Here is a 20,561-nt window from a genome sequence, read left to right as displayed (position 1 = left end):
AGTGAGACTTACTCTTTCACAATATCAATGACCGACGTTGATCATTAGCCCCAGAATTAGTGAAAATTCATCCTATAACTGGCGAAAACTCACCCAAACATTGCAGAATTATAACATACCACGTGTAACATACCACGCAATCATCAAGTTTCGCTACATTTTTGTTGCAGCAACCAATCACGAAGTAGAATCAAGTTCTTCTACGCTTTTCGCAATGATTGCGGCAACGCAGTAATGCTTTTCTAGAGCATTGCGCATGCAGTGTAACATCTCTCTTGCAACTTGTCTCGCAGTTGAGCGGCTAAGAACAGCGGTTTATTTGACTCGTGATTTTGACAAGCTCCCAGGAGAACAGGGCGTTCTCCATCTAGAAACAAAATGGATCACAACAAAAATATCATTGCATCATCAGACTCCTGTTATTAATTTAGTGTTATTAAGTGTTTAACGGAGCAACCACATTGAAAGTGCGTTTCCAAATCCTATAGTAATATATGCTTTGATTTACAGAAAAAATTGCCTAACAGAAGTCTCTTACCTACAAAACTTCCTATTTTCGGGATATACGCGCTAAAATCCAAATTATCATAGTTGACCAACATTTACATACATCATGATATATAAAGTGTGATTGAAATGTTTTCATTCCAATAGAGGATTTGATAGTGCATCAACAGGAAAACAAGAAAGAATTGTCAGGTAGTGAAAATTTGGTTCGTTTTGTGGAATGCAACACGGGTATGGTTAGCCAGTCAGCAACATTGAAAGTAGCTTCATGCGACAACTCGCAGAAAAAAGAATGCGCTGATAAGAGGTCGCCCACTGCAGGAAAGACAGAGTGTTATTGTCGGTCATCCAGAAGGAAAACAACTTCATCAGGAAACATGCGTTGTTGTCAGCGATCACTCGATTTCAGAGACACTAAACCAAAGATACACTGTTCCGTTCAATATGATATGCAAAGACTTAGAACGTACCAAAGATGAAAACTTTGTTAAAGAAATATTTCCTCACTACGATTTAGATCTCCGCGAAGTTCCAATGGATCACTGATGGTTTTTTTCGTTGAAAATAATGATTCACACAGACATGCATCGGACCATAGAGATTATAAATAAAACAAGAGGGGGCATCGAGGAGAAATTGGGGAGCGCGGTCAATATGGCGGAATTTTACATCTAACGTATGTTAGGACTTGAAATGCTTTAACAAGAGTTGAAATATCAACATTTTCGAAATTTGAAACAATTATTTAAACTTATGTGTAGCTATACGCAAAGTTTTTATTGAATAAACGCGAATATAATAATTATATATGTTGTAAGATATATGTAGCAGGTACTGTTTACCATCCAACAAGCGCAGTTGACTCCCTCGTGTTAGACTACCTTCTTAAAAGTATGTCATTGATTAAAGCACAGTACTTCAATAGTGGAATACTGGAATTATCCTACTCGGTGATTTCAACATGCTATAGACATGACTAGATTGAAAAATGACTTTAAGCTGAAAAAAATATATAATCAAATTTGCATGCATGCAACTCGGGGACAAAATAAGTTAGATATTATCCTTACTAACCTAAACCCTTATTAAGACACCCCAATAAAGCTCTCCCGATTTTGGCTCTCAGATCATGTCACAGTTAAAGTCCAAACTAAAGTTAAACCAGAAACCTACCAGACCAAGTTCTCAATTAAAACCTGAGATTGATAACCAACCAAGCGTCTGGCAATGTAGTTGCACTAGTACATAACAAAACTACGTGCGACGCTAAAGTAAATATCTTGGAAGAAGTGGTTACAACCGTTATGGATATTATCATTCCTATGTCTTCCTAAACAATCGTAGTAAATGAACCACCCTGGATAAACAGGTCTCTAAAGAAAAAGATCGTGCTCAGCAGAGGGCCTTCGATCCAGGGCCGTAACTAGAACGATAATTGGGGGGGTGTTCATTCATATATTCAGTTCTGCCCGACGGATTTCCATTGTGAGCTATTGCACTTACAAAAGAAATCTGTAAGTCTGATATCATCTGATATCTATCTATCTACCATGGAAAGTTAAATGAGAATGATCGAAAGCTTCCATCTTCATTATACTCTCATATTAATTAAAGGAGACTTATTTCTTTATGCCCTAGTTTGAAAATTTTTAAATCGCTAATATACTGCATGTTATGCGAAAAATTAAAAAAGACCCAAAAATTACGATTATATTGATAGCTTCTTCACTTGCTCTTCATTGCTTCCCGAAAATGTATGTTCTCCTCGATCTCTGAATGAATCCACCCAATCAACGTGCCATGCGCGTGCATGTTAAATTCCATCCAAAATCTTAATTTATTTACTTGCTCACGTGCATCATGTGGTTGATAACGAGTTTGCCACAAATTTCTGCCTTCTCGGGAATCTGATAATGGTTCAGTGACGTAAAAATACGATAATTACGCTATCGTAATGATATCAATGCATGTCCCAATCAGTCTAAAAATCTTCAGTTCACCCCATAATTCCAAGAGAGCAGAGTGATTTACTGACTTAAATCACCTTGTTTTTATTGTTTGTTTTCTAACTGGTTTTCTTTGAAGTTTGTGGGCAAAACTTTCTCGACATATTGGGCAGCGAGTCCTGAAAAAAGAATGAAAAGGGTTGAAGAAATAGCATGAAAAAAGACTCTTATGTCACCTCTCACGGTCAACCGTATAATTACATCATTCCTTTTAAAAATAGTAATGAATGATGCAGGCTATTCTTAGCAATTTGATGTTAAAAAGAGCTGCAAGTAAGATTTATAATTTTCACAAAATTGTGGCAACAGTTTTCACACCAAAACCAATTTCCATACGTCAGAATGACATTCGTATACAACTAAACGTAGTGTTGTTAAAGGGGACTTTTTGCCAGCAGGAAAGTCGTAACTATGAGGGGTATATATTATAATGTAACCTTCAGCTTACATTCCGTTTTGAATCATTAACTTGGAGCATTCTTTATGAACTTTGTGGGAACATGGCAAAATTTGACATCCCGTAAACGCATCCTGCAAAAAAATGAAGGACATTTTTAAAATGTATTGATATATTTAATTACACGAGAGTACCCAAGTTTCCCAAGCTTGTTTCACTGAAATTAATAGTAAATTGCACGGGTTTCTTAAAGCAGAAAACCTAAACTGAAAAATGATGTCCGGAAACAAATTACTGTGACGTGAAGTCATGAAGGAGGGTTCAGATTTTGCAAGTAAATTTTAAATATCGCTTATAGTTTTATACCTCTAGACAGATACCACAGTTGTCATGAGCGGAATCTGGACGACATTTATGATTTCCTCTGAGCTGAACATCAAGACAAACACCACAGACGTCGCAATGAAATGAACGATCTCCGTGGATTCTGCAATATTAAGTTGTCATGAAGTCAGTTGAGACATCGTAATTAAAGAATATAATTATTTTTTAAGTTGATCTATAGAGTTAACTATATAGCAAAAATTCCCACCTGCAAATTCCACATTTCTCGCAATGATAGGGATGATCATCTCTTCCAGTAAGATGTTTGCAAAGACCACAGTAAAAATCAGCGAATTGACTGTTACACGAAACACAAAATTGACCGAACTATAAGAAGGTAATGGAGAAAAATTGCTATGGAAAAGTTGCAAAAAAATATAGGAAATTCGAGGCTGAAAAAATTAAAAATCCTCAAGCGGGGGAAATTTTCCATATGAAATAAATTAGCTATTATGCTATTGTTCATTACCTGTTGCTCTTTATCGCATTCCATGCATTTTACCATCGTCGTATCACGTGATTTCAGTTTCTTTTGCTGACACGTGCTCGTCTCGTTGTGGCAACGATGACAAGCCCAGTATTTATCACAACATTCAAATTTCACCATGCAACGTCTTTTGTAGTGATTACACAACCACCTATCTGGTTGTTTCTTCACATTGTTTGATCTCTCAGACCGACCATTTGGATTATTTGATGTGGATGGAAAATTGAATTGTGCGTTTTGGTTACGGGCACGTGTTCGGTGCTCTTGATGTCTTGAATTCTCTGTAGTCCCATTGCTTGCTTCTCTTGATCTACTTTCGTTACCTGAAAATAATTGCAAAAATTGTAGCTTTATAAGTTAGTTATTCTACATCGGTAGAAATAGTGCCCAACTTTGCTTAATGGTCATTGATTCCAAAGTGGCACATCTAAAAGCAACAAAATTTTGGAGTAATTGTGAAATTAGATAAAAGTTATTTCAAACCAACCTCTTGCTGTATCTCTTGCACGGCCATTAGGGACATCTTCAAGCGTGCACAATCTATTTCGTCTTGAGACCGCTGTGCTGGGCTTCTGATGATGAACATTGGCTATGTCATGTTGATTACTGACAGGAGGCATGACCATAGTGTCTGTACGAACAGGGGGGAGGTTTTGTTCAGATATCTCTCGTTGAGACGGAATTCTACGAGATGCGTACGCCCGATTTACTTCCCGTGTGCTGCTCACGCTCTTTTCCTTAATTTTAACAACATACCTTCTCAAATTAACATAGTTTCCGCTGTTGTATTCATCGATGAGGTGAACTAAATCAATTCTCAGAATTGACTTGAGGAATTCGCGAAGCACGCTTGTATTCGATATGTTGATAACATCTTTTCGGTCCAATTGAAGAATGACTTCGGTTGAAGTAAGATTCGTTGCGACTGAAAACTGTTCATGAGCCCAATCTTTTAGCTTCATGACATCACCGGTGAGCAAACTATTGGCAACGGCTAGCAATAGTTGTTTATATGCATTATGGACTGAAGATATGGCTGACGAAAGAGATGTATTCCCTCCATCAGCAACATCTGTTTCTTGTATTTGGACTGGAAAACGCAGCGGTTCAGATGAACCATTGCTTTCATTTGAAGGGAGCACACCTGAACTTGATCCAACACGGTCTGGTTGGTTTTGATTTCGAGGAATATTTTCTTCAGTGCGATGATTATCAGGAGAGACGACTATCTCGGCGGATTCTTCACTTGCGTTTACAGAGGAAGCGGACTTGCTGGAAAATATTTTCTTAAAATTCTCGATATCTTTTTCTTTGGTTATTTTGGAGTCGATCTCAACCGAGAGTCTTCCTATATCGGATAACAGATCTTTTTTATCGTTTTCAAGTCCCTTTATATGTTCCTCAAGACTGAGAATTGTTTCCTTGAACTGCCGTATTCCACTTTCCAAATGTTTTTTTTCTTCTTTGAAGTGACTTTCTTTTTCTAGATACTCTTCCTGAAGTTTTTCAATGAGGTCATTTTTTTCTCGTAATAACTGTTTTACCGACTCATTTTCATTTAACAACCTTTTATTTTCCAATATTAAATCTTCGCTTAACTTAAGCTTATTACAATAATCTTCGGCCCTTAGTTTTGGCATTTCAGTAGAGATAGTCGTTATCTGGTTGTATAATATGTATATAACACGCGATAGAATTTGTAAGTTAAAACCATCAATTTGTTGAGAAAGTTGATGTTGCGAAAATTTCGTTAATTGCCCCTCTTGTGCAAGTTGAATGGATATGATGTGTATAATGCCCTTTCGTATTTCTAACTTCAAAAACCTACTTCTTTTTCCGGAATGCTTAGCATCAAAATTGAGCATCTCCTGGCGACTTAAGTATTTTGTTAATACTCCAGGAAAACTGCTGTTTTTCGAAAATTTGCGTAGAACACTATTAGAAACGCTTGGCGTGAAGTTCATGTCCTTCAAATGATAAGTGACGTCCTGCCCTTGTGTTTGAGCACATGTAGCTTTATCATCAACTGGGTCTCTTTCAAATATCTGACTGGTAGATTTGCGAACAGTGCTCCCCATGCTCAGTAAAAAGTATTCTAAACGTGAAATAAATAGAACGAATATATACAATTTATATGGTTTTTAAAACGTAATTAATAATTTTACCTAAATTTTGCAAAGCTACAGACAGCAGAGAAATAATTTAAATAAAAATACGTTCGACTAGGCAAATGAAATTGCGTTCCTGCCTGATAGATAGAAATATCGCATATCACCATGCATGCTTCTTAGTCGTAGTCTTACTAATAAAGTAACAAATACTAGATCACTCTTTAAATTCCTATCTTCTTAAATTAATAATATCTTTAGCTTTAGGTGGTGGGTAAACCTTTCCAATTGCTATTTGGTTGATACTGCTGCTATTCACAACCCTTGCACTGATGATATGCACAGATATCATAAGGTCAAGTATGTAATTTAAAATGCATCAGGTATAGGCTAGAAAAACACAGGAGATCGAGGAATATGCAGGAACGGGTAACCATTCTTCTCGGTTTGTCAATCGGTCACTCAGGTGTCTGTCCAATTAATAAATTGGAAAACGAGTCCGAGTTATCTATGAGCGAATAGTCAACGACGGAGAAGCCTGAGTTGACTATTCGCTCATAGACAACGAAGGCGAGTTGTTTATTTATTTTAGTATACACCCTGTACCTACAATCTTGGAAAAAATATTGGGAGACTTTTTTCGAAGTCCAATCAGATTTCCAGTTATGTACAGCAAATGTACCAATTCTCTCAACTAAAAGACAAGTTGCCATAAATTCCCCCCCCCCTCCCCCAATTACAATGTTGTTCAGTTTAATGACAATTTGGAAGAGATACAACACTAGTTCAACATTGTAATGGGGGGGGAGGGGGGAGGAAATATCAAAATTAGGAAAGTCTACGAATTTTTTTCCAGGATTGTCTGAAGAATGGGAAATAGCTAAAAGTTTGTAATGGTAATTAGAAATAAATTTGAAACTATAATTCCACAATTTTGCAGTGATATAATCGTGGCAACTACTTTTCGGTTGCAGTAGGCATTTTGGGGATGATGGAGGAAAATCGGGGGGGGGGGGGACGGTTAATTTGCGTTCAATTTTCTACATAAATGATATTTTCTAAAATGAGCGTTTTGTATACGTTTTGATTTTACTGGCATAAAAGGTCGCGAGTTGGCAATATTTAAAAAAACTCTTATTGCAATTTCTTATTTTATGTATCTTGTACTTTAGATGGTTAAAAAAACTGCCAAAAAGGTGTCTTTGGCGCATTCTGCTCAAATTAGGGCGGCATATCAGCTTTCAAAAGTCCGCGGGTCGAGGCTTTTAAAAATGTTTCCTCAGTACTCTAAAGCTGCTATATATAAACATGCCAAGAAACCTTTAAATGGTGAGCCTGTTTTTGATAAAAGAAGACAAAATAAAGGAAGACCAACAAAGTTATCCCCTCAAGACAAAAGGAGTGTGGTACGCTCGTTAAAAAATCTCCGAAAGAATGAAGGTTCGTTTACGTCCAAGCGTATTCAGCTGGACAGTGGTTTAAAGCATGTAACCAGCCGTACGGTACGGAATCATTTAAATGCAGAAGGCTACTGGTATTTACAAACAAAAAAAAAGGTCTTCTTCATGCCAAGGATCTGAAATCTAGAGCCAGTTTTTGCAGAAAGATAAGAAGGCAACAATTAGGTGTCGAATTTTGGAGAACTGGTATATCCTTCTATTTAGATGGGAAAGGATTTCAGTACAAACGTAATCCTTACGACCAAGCACGTGCACCAGGTGCTCGAGAATGGAGGAAACGGGGAGAAGGTTTAAAATTCAATTGCACAGCCAAGGGAAAAAAGGAAGGTGGTATTAATGTCAATTTCATGGTTGCTATATCTTACGGCAAAGGCGTTGTCTTGTGTGAGCAATATGATGGAACGATTACTGGGAATAAGTTTGCCGAAATTGTTAAGTCATCTTTTCCCGAAACATTTAAAAAATCTTCAAACCCAAAAGGAAAACGATTCCTCATGGATGGATGCCCAAGGCAAAATTCCAAGATGGCAAAGCAAGCTATCAAAAAAGTCGGTGGTTTAGTGTTTAAAATTCCTCCTAGAAGCCCTGATCTTAATCCAATTGAAAATTTTTTTCATTCGCTTACTGTTCGTTTAATCAGATGCATTTTGAAAAACAAATCGTAAACGAACATTAAAGAACTGTCTAATCGGGTCAAAACAACCATGCTGAATTTCAGTCCTGAGGAAATTGATAAAATCATTGACAGCATGGATGGAAGGATTACGGCGGTTATAAGAAAAAGGGTCAAAGAACCAAGTACTGAGTGGATAGTTTAAAATGTCATTTATCCTTTGTAGTCTTTGACAAGAGTGTTGAACTTTTACCAGTGTAAATAACTCAGCTAATTGCACATTATACGTGCTTTAATGCTAATTTTAACTCATGTATAACTATTATGCAGAAACATTTGCTTTTTATAAACTTTTCCATGTAAAAACTAATATTAGTTCTAGCAACACTCTAAGCATACAAGGCTTAGACTAAAATTATCGCATGTTACATCATGTTACACTGTGTGTTACACAACGTGTTACACCAAAATTACTATATTTTACTATAGTTTTTGATATGTTACAACATGTTACACCTACTTTTTAAAGAAACTATAGTTATTTAAAGACTAGGTGTAACATGTTGTAACATGTTAAAAACTATAGTAAAATATAGTAATTTTAGTGTAACATGTAGTGTAACATGTAGTGTAACATGGCGTAACATGTATATTTTAGACTTCTTATAAAGTGTATATAGTATAAAGCACGAAAGTAATGGTTATTAAATTAATGTTTCTAGTCCAAACAGTATCTCACACACGAGAATTAAAATAAACACAACAGTATCGTAGACTCCATTGTTACCGTTAGCGCTTACTAACAGAACAGCTTATGAAAGGTGTAAGTTTATAACGTACTCTAGTTTATTTCACCTAAGAGAGCAAGCTCAGCAAAGCATTTTGCACAGGGTGCCATATCTTTCTGCTGGCTTTCCGGTATACCATATGAAAAGTAAAACACTTTCCATCTTGACGCCATCATTGCGTCCTCATTTTGATCTTCTGAGTTGTAATTGCCCCTGTACTTAATTATGCACTTTGAAGTAGCGAATACCGGAGTGTCCTTATCGATACAGACATCGGCGCTGAAGTGGTTTTTTGGAGCAGGTAGTTTTACAACGTCTCCTTCCAACAGCAACAACAAGCTCTTCCATTCAATAACCTCTTTGCTCCATCGAAAATCATTCAACAAAATAATCTCGGCGGTGTCGGCTCCAACCCAAGCGTATTTGTCGGCTGCAGGGTTTAAGAATGTCTTAAAAATTAACTGCAATGGCTTCAATAGGAATGTTTTGCCACAGTTCGTCGGGCCAACTATAATAATATTCCTATGTTTTCCTCTTCCCAGCAACAGTAGGGAGGTTAAGATCTACTTCCACTACCAGTACCGATACAAAAATACATGACGTATTACTGTTTGGCAGCGCGGAAATCTAAAGCGTTAAGATTGTGACTTCCGTAAGAAGTGAATAAACATGGCGGAGTATAGCGGCTGTATTCACATCAAAAACTCTAATCACAATCCTTAAGTCTCAACAAACAAAGCAGAAACATTACACAACTAAAAACTAAATAACATTATTAGAAAAAACTGCAGGAAATGTAATAATACAGTAAATATAATTCGGTACTTCGCCTACCTATCGACTTCCATTTTCAGCCCCAAAACGGTACTCGCGACTTCCAGTGTTATCACATTTTGGACGATTGTTACGTCTGCGCATGTGCGTGACGGAATATTGGTATCGGTACTCGTAGCGGAAGTCGATCTTAACCTCCCTAGTAGCTCTCTCACAGCAGCAGCAAAAACTATCGGATGAACTTTATTATTCATAAGCACTTCGTGAGCACTTTTTAACCATCGGCCTTCACAGGTCGTTACACATTCGCCACTAGCTGCTTTCCGTATTACGTCAATTCGTGATTTCTTTTCTCGTTCTAGGGTCGAAGAGGCGTCATTCATCTTCCATGTTTGCTGGATAAGGTCGTTAAGACATTTAGAATTACGCGACAGCACAAAATCTGCGAGATCTTTCTTTCCTTGTTCGCGCCGCTCATTAGCAATCGCTAACAATTTGGTCTCAGATTTAATCCCTTCGTTGACTAGAAATTCAGCCACTTCTAAATTCGACAGCTTTTTCTTTCTTTTCGAAGCTGTCGAACATTCACCAGCGTTGTTCAACGTTGAACATTGCGTTTTCTCACGGCGCCGTTTGGCATATAATTGTTGACATCTCTTGGTTTTGGGAGAGCCAATTTCCTGCAGGTTTGGGTGGCCTGTGCTGTGATAAACCGTATCATCGCATTTGTTTACATACTGATACGCGCTGTAGTATCCATCGTGGTCAGAGAAATTGACATTATACGGTGTTGTGCTTCAAGACTTTTTTTGGCTTCCAGCCATCTTTTGGGACCACTAAGCTTCAAGGCTACGTGGTAATGAAGACCACCATCTGAGTGCTTTTCTAAGCAACATGCCCAATGTTGTGGAACGACTTTGCTGCGGTTCGATGTAAAAGCCGCGACTACAACTTTAGCAAAAGATTCCCTTGAAGGAAATTTCTTCAAATCCGCTCTACTGTAAGTGACCAAATATGTTCGTCTTGGTTTAGATTTATCAATTTCATCCATTAAACTTTAAATAACATAGCAAACTCGTGAACAAATAGTTTAAAGTTACCACTCAGAATGCAAAACAAAGATCGCACTGAGCCTTCTACATGGTGGTGAGACGTTATGTAATATTTATATAGACATGTATCCCCCCTTTATAAACTCTAGCTCCCCCCCCCTAAAAACGCAAAAACTTGTATTTACGGCACCCTGGCATCTCACACTTAAAAAAAAGACCTACACAGCAGAACTTTATCATAAACAACGAATAGGCTAGCGAAACGTTTTTTAACTGAATATTTAAACTGAGACAATCTTGGAAAAAATATTGGGAGACTTTTTTCGAAGTCCAATCAGATTTCCAGTTATGTACAGCAAATGTACCAATTCTCTCAACTAAAAGACAAGTTGCCATAAATTCCCCCCCCCTCCCCCAATTACAATGTTGTTCAGTTTAATGACAATTTGGAAGAGATACAACACTAGTTCAACATTGTAATGGGGGGGGAGGGGGGAGGAAATATCAAAATTAGGAAAGTCTACGAATTTTTTTCCAGGATTGTAGATATATTAATTTCGAGAAAATAATCAATACACCGCAATTACACCGAAAAATAATTTAATTAATTCAATTTTATACGGTCGTGCGAGCGAATTTTTCCCAAACGATCACCATCACGAATAGACAATGGTTGAGTAGCCAATCAGAATGTAGGATGTGTAATAGACAATAGTCGGGTGTATACTAAATACAGAATAGTCAGACGAAGCCTTCGTACGATGCGGACCGCATAATTGCAACATAATTTGCGACCTATAGCTATTGTTCGGCACCCAAACCAGCGGGTACGGTGTACCTCCTCAACAAGACGCAGCTTAGGAGAGGCAAGTGCGACAACAGATACACGACCAGGAACCGGTGTCCTAGCGGATAGTGTCCCCCGCAGAAAGTGTCCCCCCGGACACTATCCGCTAGCGGATTATGTCCTTCCGGACACTATCCGCGACGCGGATAATGCCCCCTTTCGCGGATAGTGTCCCCCCCATAAAAACAACTAAAGAAGATTTAGTTCTTTGGTCGATCACGATTACGTGATTGAAAAAGTTCTAAATTTGTATTTCGAATTTTAGTGACTAAAAATTTAAACATGTTATTACACAATATCATAACTTTAATATACGACATAAACATGACTAATGACTTGCAAGGCATTCCTCAAAAACAAAAGCACTAAAGCATTTCACGAATGCGACGACATGATTTTGTGTGATTTGTGCGACCATTGGTTTCACTTTGGTGGCGTCAATGTGGAAAGTATGGACGAAAATGAACAGTGGTTGTGCCCTGAATGCACGCCTCCTGCATCCTGAACAATTTATATGCATGACGAACTTTCAAGTACTGTATCATAGTTAAATGTTTAGATAAATTATTGCTATTCTTGTTCCTTTATGTAGTTAAGTATGTTGTTGTGTAGTTAAAATGTATTACTAAGCAAATTTTTTATATAAAATATCTTTTCTAGCAAATATTAACTTTTGTTTTGGACTTTCACATGGGGGACACTATCCGCGGTAAAGTAATTAAAGGGGACACTATGGGGGGACACTATCCGCGGGGAGACACTATCCGCGGGGGGACACTATCCGCTGTAACACCGGCCGAAGCGCCAGCTCATGTGACAGCCCAACTTAGCCAGTTGTCACAGAACCACAGCCAGCCGCCCAGCCACAACCAAAAGAAGAGCTTGAGGTAAGAATCAAAAGTATTCGCCTTATATATCCGCGTGAACAAAAATACGGCAGCACCGACCTCCTTACACCGATGTTGTAAGGCCTCCTAACACTCGAATTCGTGTTCAAACATGACCGCTTCATACGCCCTCGTGTTTTTTCAAACAGGCACCTGATGTTAGTTCCTGTGCTTTGGCAAATATGCGTGTAATAACACCTTACTTTTACACTAAACATATGATCATGCATATAATGTTAGTCCTTTTGTTATAGTTAATGCGACTGCTTTAGTCGTCGTCATCCATATCACACCGTCACCAATAATCTACAGGAACACATGAGTGAGACCACAGGTGAGACCAACTCGCCCACAATATCAAAAAGTCAAAAACCGACATTGATCATTAGCACCAGATTTAGTGAAAACTCACGCTATGTTACACTAATAAAAACGTACCCAAACATTGCATAATTACCTCAAATATGGAGTGGCATAGACATTGCAAGCGCACTCAAAGATATGCCGGTGAAGCCTCACCCAAGCCACGTGTGACGTGTGTGCTCGTGTGCCTCGTGTGTTAAGTCGTCCTCGCCGGTGAACAACTGACTAAGTGTCAATTTCATAGTGCATGCGATCAGCTATCCAAGTGATCCGGTAGATCGCATGAATATTGTCACAATCGTCGTAGGTGGCAATAAAGTAACGCAGAATTTTTGCATAAAAGATGAGTAAACGCATTTTTTCCGTCTATATATAGAGTCTATAGATACTGAGAACAGAGGTGGATTTATTAAAACGGTCCCTGCAGCAACTAGGCAATTGAACGTGGCAGAACTATTAAAGAAAGCCATAGATTACGCCAACTGTCCACCAACGGAATTCGATAAATACACGAGCGTTAGCCACATCGAAACCTTACAAAAGACGGCACACAATACCGGCCAACCAGGCATGAACAAGGATTATACTACCGCCTGGCGTTCCAAACTGCACGAGCAATAAGCGACATGCTCCAGGAATATTTTAAATCGCTGATATTGCGGCTGTTGGGCGATAAAAACTATCAACAAATGTTTGAAGCCGTCGCCAAAGGATGTCGCGTCGCGAGACTGTGCAAACTGTTCAACCACGCACCCTCTGTCGTGTTGTTTACATTATTAAATTGCCCCATAGCATAGGCGACACTGGTTTTGGTATAGGAACACGATCCAATATGTGACGACAACTGAGTATATAGGGTGTCTCAAAAAAAACGCAAACCAACCAAAAAAAACCCCCTTAAATATGCAAGAATATTAATATTGTTCGGGTTTGCACCATAGTTCTGCCATAGTTCTGCTTTTAGCATTGTAAATGAAGGATTAAGAGCCATTTTCAATTCCCAGAGGTGCTTATCTATTGCGCTTAAGAGCTGTATTAATGTTCTGCATATTTAAGTGGTTGCGTTTTTTTTGAGACACCCTGTAGTTGCATTTGTTCTATCAAAATTCAAATTACGCCCTCAAAAACACGCAGTGGCGTACAGGAGACGATAATTGGGGGGCACATTTTCATATATTCATTTTAACATACGGAATAAACAAAGTAAATAGGTATTCGCTTATGTAACTTTTAATCTTTATCTTTTTTACACACTTTATTTTTTGACTTTTAAACTGCTGACGTTCCCATTAAAATGTAAACTTTCCGTCTTAGCCAATAAGAACGTTCTTGATTACCAGTCTTTACTCGTCAAGCTAATTTTTTTGCCAGTGCATGGCAGTCAAATTTCTGTCAAATTATTCATTTTGCGCATCATATCAGTAGATATATAGCCAATGATTAATACCACAGGAATGTCATGTTTATTTTAGATATTTATTTCATTTAGCTCTTACTCTGCTGAGAAGAAAGGTAATAACAACATATTTTTGTTCAGTCTAATCTACGCGCTGCATTATAATTGCTTGTCGTTGACGTTCAACACACTGTAACTCTGCAGATTTTTATAATACATCGCCACTTTAATGTTTGTACTAAAACATTTCTCACTGCATTACGTATACAATTATATATGATGGCAAAGTATATGTATCTATATATATATTTATATATATTGACATTTACTTCTTGGGGGTTTTCCCTGAAGCTGTTTTTGCAAGTCAGTCATATGACCCGGCATACATTCGAGGGAGGCGTTTATTCGAGTAATTACGGTATTCCGATTGTGGTGTAGGCGTATAATTGTTTCGCTACCTACTTGCTGTCGCTTAATCAAAACTCGTGTGAAATAAAGTGAAAACTGAATGAAATAGCTACTGCATTATTGTATTATTCGATCAATATCATTTATAATAATATATTAATCAGCCCAGTGCCGGGCAACACTGCCTCATATAAACTGCTAAAAGGCCTAAAATTGTCACTAGAAGTTAAAATCTAAAGCTTTGTTAGTAAATAATACACTTTACACTAGCTGCGCGAGTGTTATATTTTGTTACACACTGATCGATATACCTTTGGTTGATAGTATCATGGCCTCAAAAAGGGTTTACAGCAGCTAAGATTCTGTTCCTTGGAGCTATTAATAAACTAAATAATCGGACCGAATGAAAATGAACAGGGATCCGAGGAACAGCACGTCAGTAAGGAACATGTTGGCGTACACAGAGGCGTATGTATAGCAACCGGGTGGAAGTTTGAAAAGAATTCGCTTGTCAGCTGTTTTAGAAACATCCCTAAACACAAGAGAGCCTGCACGTTTCGTTCTAACCTTACAGGTGCACGCATGCATACAATCTACAGAAGATAACATAATGGAGGGTATCTCCCGAGTTGCGAACTGCCCGGTCACAAAGTCCGGAGAGAAAAGAATAAAGATATGAGTATAGGCTCTTACAAATCTTTCCATGCTAATTAAATGCCTCCATAGTTTCAATAAAACGTGAAAAGTACCAATAAGTACGGGCAAAGGAACTAGGTTCAATCATGAAATTATTTCGGGCGCGTAACGTGACAAATTTTTTAGCAAAACATCTCTCTCGGCGAACCTATACTGATTTTTAAATTTACCAAACTTTTATAACAAAGTAATTAAAAAGCACCGTATTATATATTTGAATAACAATCGAATATTTTGTTTAGACCCCGCTGCGCGCCACATAACTAGTCTTGCTTCCCAGAACACCTTGCATGTTCGTCATTGCTTTTCAAGATTTCTTTAATTCTTTCATCTTATTGTTATATTTTTCAAGACAACGAATATTAAAATATACACACCACAGTGCCAAAGCATATTTCAATCGCCTCATTCAAGTATGAATAAGATGTTTTGCCGTCACGCGGATAGTATACTCTGAAATTCTGCCGATGTCAAGTAAGTAACTGAATAAACATGTATAATTATTATGAATTCATTTTCCAATTTTTTCAGCGAAACAGTCTTGTTAAGATAACAATGGTTATTTAAAGGTTTCCCATACAGCTATATACAGCCACAGACAGCTATAGCTATACATCTACACTTGCATCTATATCATTCAAATGTTACGACCGAACGACTTCAAGTTATATAATCGTGCGCTATGATGTTACGAAACGTTTGAAGGATAGAATAGAGTCTATAGAGAGGTTAAGATACCCCAGTTTCAGTTTGCGAGAGCGGAACTGAAATATTATTATACACATACCTGTACCTTGGGAATCGAAAAAGGAATTGTAACTTCAGAAATTCAAAATATCTCGAAGTAAGAAAACCAGTGGCGTACCCAACCCGACAATAGACCTTTCACTTTTAGCACGCGCGCTAAGCATGACGGTAGTTGATTATCGAATTTCATTTTAGTTGTCATGGCGTTAAGCGTAGGACGGTAGGAGCGATATTTTTTCCGAAAGAAATCGTGCCGATTTTAGCCCTTTTTCTAAACGAAAGTAAACATCAATCGTTTCTTACGAAAAATATGAGTCGCAGGTATACGCAAATCTAAATTTAGAAGCAATCGGGCTAGTTTAAACGACAAAACGGCCTTTCAAATGCCAAGGAGTGAACCGCCAATTTGACGAAAATGGCCTTCGAATCAAGGCTCCCAGTCACTTCCAAGTGGTGAGTTACTCTATCAATACGCGATAAAAACATTATTCTAACATGGAAATAATCCCCCATATTGTATCGCTAAACCTTGCAATTTTTAGAATTATAACACTTTTCTTCCCCTGTTTTTTGAGCTTTGAACATGGCATGTTCTTTCTACATTCGGTGACTATTTCATACAGATCTAGGCTTGCTTGGCTTTGCATATTTTTGGCGCGAAAAATGTAAACAAACGCAGTCAAAGTTGCGTTAGTCAGTCTAGTGAGTCTACGACGTTGTATTTTCACTTGTTGTGTAAAGTTTTGCTTGTTTTTGTTCTGCAAACCTTTGTAGAAGTCTTGGTTCTTTCTTTCTATATTTGCCAGCATAAAGTACGTTCTAAATTTATTGACTATGTACAATTAGAACTACTAGAGCTCCCAGATGTTTTGACATGTACCCAGGTTTTGCAACAATGGAATGTTCCTAGTGGGCAAGTCACTGATGACACTGTTCTTTTTGAAGATATAATATTAAAAAAATCAACCTATCAAAAAGATTCAAAGCAAAAACATAGAAATGAGAGAAATTCTGACTTTAATCCAACACCATCTAATGAAGCTATATCACAAGACAACATCAAAACATTGGTTGATAGTTTAAAATGCAAAGGAAAGGCTGAGTACTTAAGTACTGTTTTACAATCTAATGATTGTCAACCAGTTTTGTTTGAAGAAACACACAATAAGCTTCCTTCTAAAAAACATTGCACTAAACAAGCTCCATGCAACCTAAATGACACTCATGTTCGAAACCAAACACTGAAGCAATTGGGACCCAAAAATATTGATCTAACAGATATTCCTTCAAAACATAAAGCACATGCTGCTGGTTTGGAAGTAAATCATGACCAGTTTTTGGAAATAGAAAGAAATACGCGCGGACAGGCCTCTTGTGATAGGTGGCACGATGAAAAAACAATTGTATCACTGCCTCGAATTTTGGATTAGTGATAAAAAGAAGAAAAACAATTTTGCCAAAATCAATAATTAAAACACTAACAAGTAGTGCAAAATCATCCATCATGTCGTAAGCCTTGTACATGGGGAAAACAAAATGAAAGTGAAGCATTGAAACAGTATATTTCACATAAACAAAATTGTGTGAATGTCTGCTCATCATGTGGTTTTATTGTTAATAAAACGTCACCTTGGTTGGGGGCCAGCCCAGATTTTCTTGTGCATGATGCTAGTGAACCCAATCAGTCAATCAGACTTGGAGAAATTAAATGTCCATATTCAAAATGTGATATGACTATAGATGAAGCTTACAAGGACAAAAACTTTTACCTTTCTAAAATTGATGGTAAATTATTATTGCATTGTGGAACACAGCAGTTGACCCCTCCACTTTTACCTTTGCAGGCACTTGTGCTTGAATTAGCTTGCGTATTGTCTACATACTTTGAGGTGCTAGGCTCATCTCCCATTTTGCCAGATATATATTTAAATTTATATCTCTATATTTATATTTTAAACTATACTATTTAATAACCAGAATAATTTACCTATTCAATTAATTTAAAATACTACATTTAAAATGCTACCTAGAATATACTATAGAACTTATTTAAAAAATTTAGCTTAACCTACAAATATATTTTAAAAACCTGACCACGAAAAAAGGATTTTGTGGCCGAAATTCTCGAATTTAAGAATAAATTTAGAACGTACTTTATGCTGGCAAATAGAAAGAAAGAACCAAGACTTCTACAAAGGTTTGCAGGACAAAAACAAGCAAAACTTTACACAACAAGTGAAAATACAACGTCGTAGACTCACTAGACTGACTAACGCAACTTTGACTGCGTTTGTTTACATTTTTCGCGCCAAAAATATGCAAAGCCAAGCAAGCCTAGATCTGTATGAAATAGTCACCGAATGTAGAAAGAACATGCCATGTTCAAAGCTCAAAAACTGACAGGGGAAGAAAAGTGTTAATAATTCTAAAAAATTGCAAGGTTTACCGATAAAATATGGGTGATTATTTCCATGTTAGAATAATGTTTTTATCGCGCATTGATAGAGTAACTCACCACTTGGAAGTGACTGGGAGCCTTGATTCGAAGGCCATTTTCGTCAAATTGGCGGTTCACTCCTTGGCATTTGAAGGCCGTTTTGTCGTTTAAACTAGCCCGATTGCTTCTAAATTTAGATTTGCGTATACCTGCGACTCATATTTTTCGTAAGAAACGATTAATGTGACTTTCGTTTAGAAAAAGAGCTGAAATCGGCACGATTTCTTTCGGTAAAAATATCGCTCCTACGCTCATGACAACTAAAATGAAATTCAATAATCAACTACCGTCATGCTTAGCGCGCGTGCTGCTAAAAGGGGAAAGGTGGGAAAGGTCTATTTAGTCATTGCAATGCTATGCTAATATTTTGGTGTTCATTGACTGTGAAAACAATGAATTTCTAAAGAAATAAATAACATAAAATTTGCATAGCATGACTAAATCGTCAGGCTGGCTACGCCACTGAAGAAAACCGATTAGAAAATAGTAATACTAGATTGTTTAACACTGTAACAAGCATTGTTAAGTTTTTGCAAGTTTAATGCAATAGTAAATATACAACACCCTAACCCGTTTGCCGTTTACGTTTAGCTATGGTTTACCCAGAGGAAATGGTCAAACGGGTAGAAATTACAAGTAAAGACGCTTGTTAAAGAAAAACTGTCGCTATTTCACTCAAGCTGAACGGAATACGCTTCTTTAGGTTCAACTCCAAACCAAATTCCTAAAGTCAGCCATAAATCCTTAGCTTTTTCCACTTAATTCCGAAACTTGTACGCAAGTAAAGGGAATGAGAATGAAAAGCGACAAAAAAATTTTGCATTTATATTCAAAAATTTTAGATAACAACTAGAACATTAAACAATAGAATCGAATAAGCCAATCAAATACTTTTGTTTTCTCGTGATCAATAAAACTTTTCTTTCTTTATGCGTCTTTTTAATCCTTTCTATATTTCTTAGAGAAAAATAATCAGGATAGATTGGGGAAACCTTTAAGTTTCTATCCCTTATAAATCGGGGTTTTTTTCTGTGGACCGCCTTAATTCAGATATATACAGGGTGGGCCCCAAAACACCAAACCGGCATACATAATGTAGTTATTAGAAAATGACTGGTTCTTATAGGTTTGGTTTGTTTTGCGTTCACTAACACTGTTACAGTACAAAATATATGAAATCTCAGAGCCCCGGAAATGTCAGGTTTATTAAAAAGTATCAACATCCAATCTGATTCCAGTAAATAATAGTTTCAACGAATACATAACTATTAAAGCGGATTCCGTTGTTTTGGGGACACCCTGCAGTTTTGGAGATATGCACTTCTTTTTGAAAATTGCTGTCATTCTACGCGACGTTTTTGTAAAATCTTTTTGAATTAATCGAGGTTTGGGCCGCCTGTGTGTTAGAACTTTCAGTGCGTTATTGTTTTGATTTGTATGCAATTCTTGCATTAGCTTGGAAATTTTGCGAAAGAAACGTTTTGTGTTAACTTTATTGAGTTCATTCCGCAGACTGTGTTACTCTAAATTAAAGTTTCCGACAACTAAGCAGTTTCCCTTTTCGAAAAGGGGAACTGCGTAGTTGTGGACAACTAATAGTTGTCGACGGCCTCATTTTCTGGCGTTTTTCTAGTGTGTGAAAACCTTTGTTTTAGTTGTCGACTACTTTTAATCTCCGCGCTATTTGAGCCTATTTCGGTTGCTAAATCAGTATTTGAGCGCCAGTGTGTGGAATCCTTTATCGGACTTATTTAGTTGTCGATAACTTTTAGTTGTCGATCACAAATAGTCGTCGACAACTAAATCTTTAGTCTGTGGAGGCCCTTAATCCCAACAATCCAAAATAACACTGCAACGTGGGAGTTAGAATCATTTGTTGCAATTCTTGTTGAAGCTATTTTTTGTGCCCTTGTCAAAAACACGAATTTCACATTTTATTATTCAGATATGATAACAATTTCAGATCATAAATATTTTTATATCTAACTCCACAGGTCCATGTCAATGGAGTACTATCAAAAGGCATTTGAACTAGCGAAAAAACGCAGAGATGACCGTCAGGTTGGAGAGGCATGTCTTGGATTAGGATATGCTTATACTGAATATGCAAAGGATTTTCCAACAGCAATCAATTACTACGACAA

At 37.3% G+C, this 20,561-nt stretch overlaps 1 protein-coding gene across 1 annotated transcript; it reads right to left on the bottom strand.

Annotated features, from left to right (window-relative positions):
• Positions 1–1,432: 1,432 nt before the first annotated feature.
• Positions 1,433–5,859, bottom strand: LOC114528915. Its single transcript, XM_028550626.1, has 6 exons — positions 4,269–5,859; positions 3,764–4,104; positions 3,503–3,621; positions 3,277–3,397; positions 2,962–3,044; positions 1,433–2,632 (listed from the first exon to the last, which is right to left on the bottom strand). The coding sequence occupies exons 1-6, from the start codon at positions 5,857–5,859 to the stop codon at positions 2,548–2,550; spliced, it is 2,340 nt and encodes a 779-aa protein (XP_028406427.1). The 3' UTR covers positions 1,433–2,547.
• Positions 5,860–20,561: the final 14,702 nt, after the last annotated feature.

Source organism: Dendronephthya gigantea, unplaced genomic scaffold, assembly GCF_004324835.1.
Source record: "Dendronephthya gigantea isolate DGI-Jeju-01 unplaced genomic scaffold, DenGig_1.0 000052F, whole genome shotgun sequence".
In the NCBI taxonomy this organism is placed as follows: Eukaryota; Metazoa; Cnidaria; class Anthozoa; order Malacalcyonacea; family Nephtheidae; genus Dendronephthya; species Dendronephthya gigantea.
This window is presented reverse-complemented; position numbering and strand designations above follow the sequence as displayed.

Coding starts and splice junctions, on each gene's coding strand:
- LOC114528915 (XM_028550626.1), bottom strand. CDS start 5,859: ATGGGGAGCACTGTTCGCAAATCTACCAGTCAGATATTTGAAAGAGAC. Junction 3,622..3,763: donor AATGCGATAAAGAGCAACAG/GTAATGAACAAT, acceptor ACCTTCTTATAG/TTCGGTCAATTTTGTGTTTC. Junction 3,045..3,276: donor ACTGTGGTATCTGTCTAGAG/GTATAAAACTAT, acceptor ATTTTTTTGCAG/GATGCGTTTACGGGATGTCA.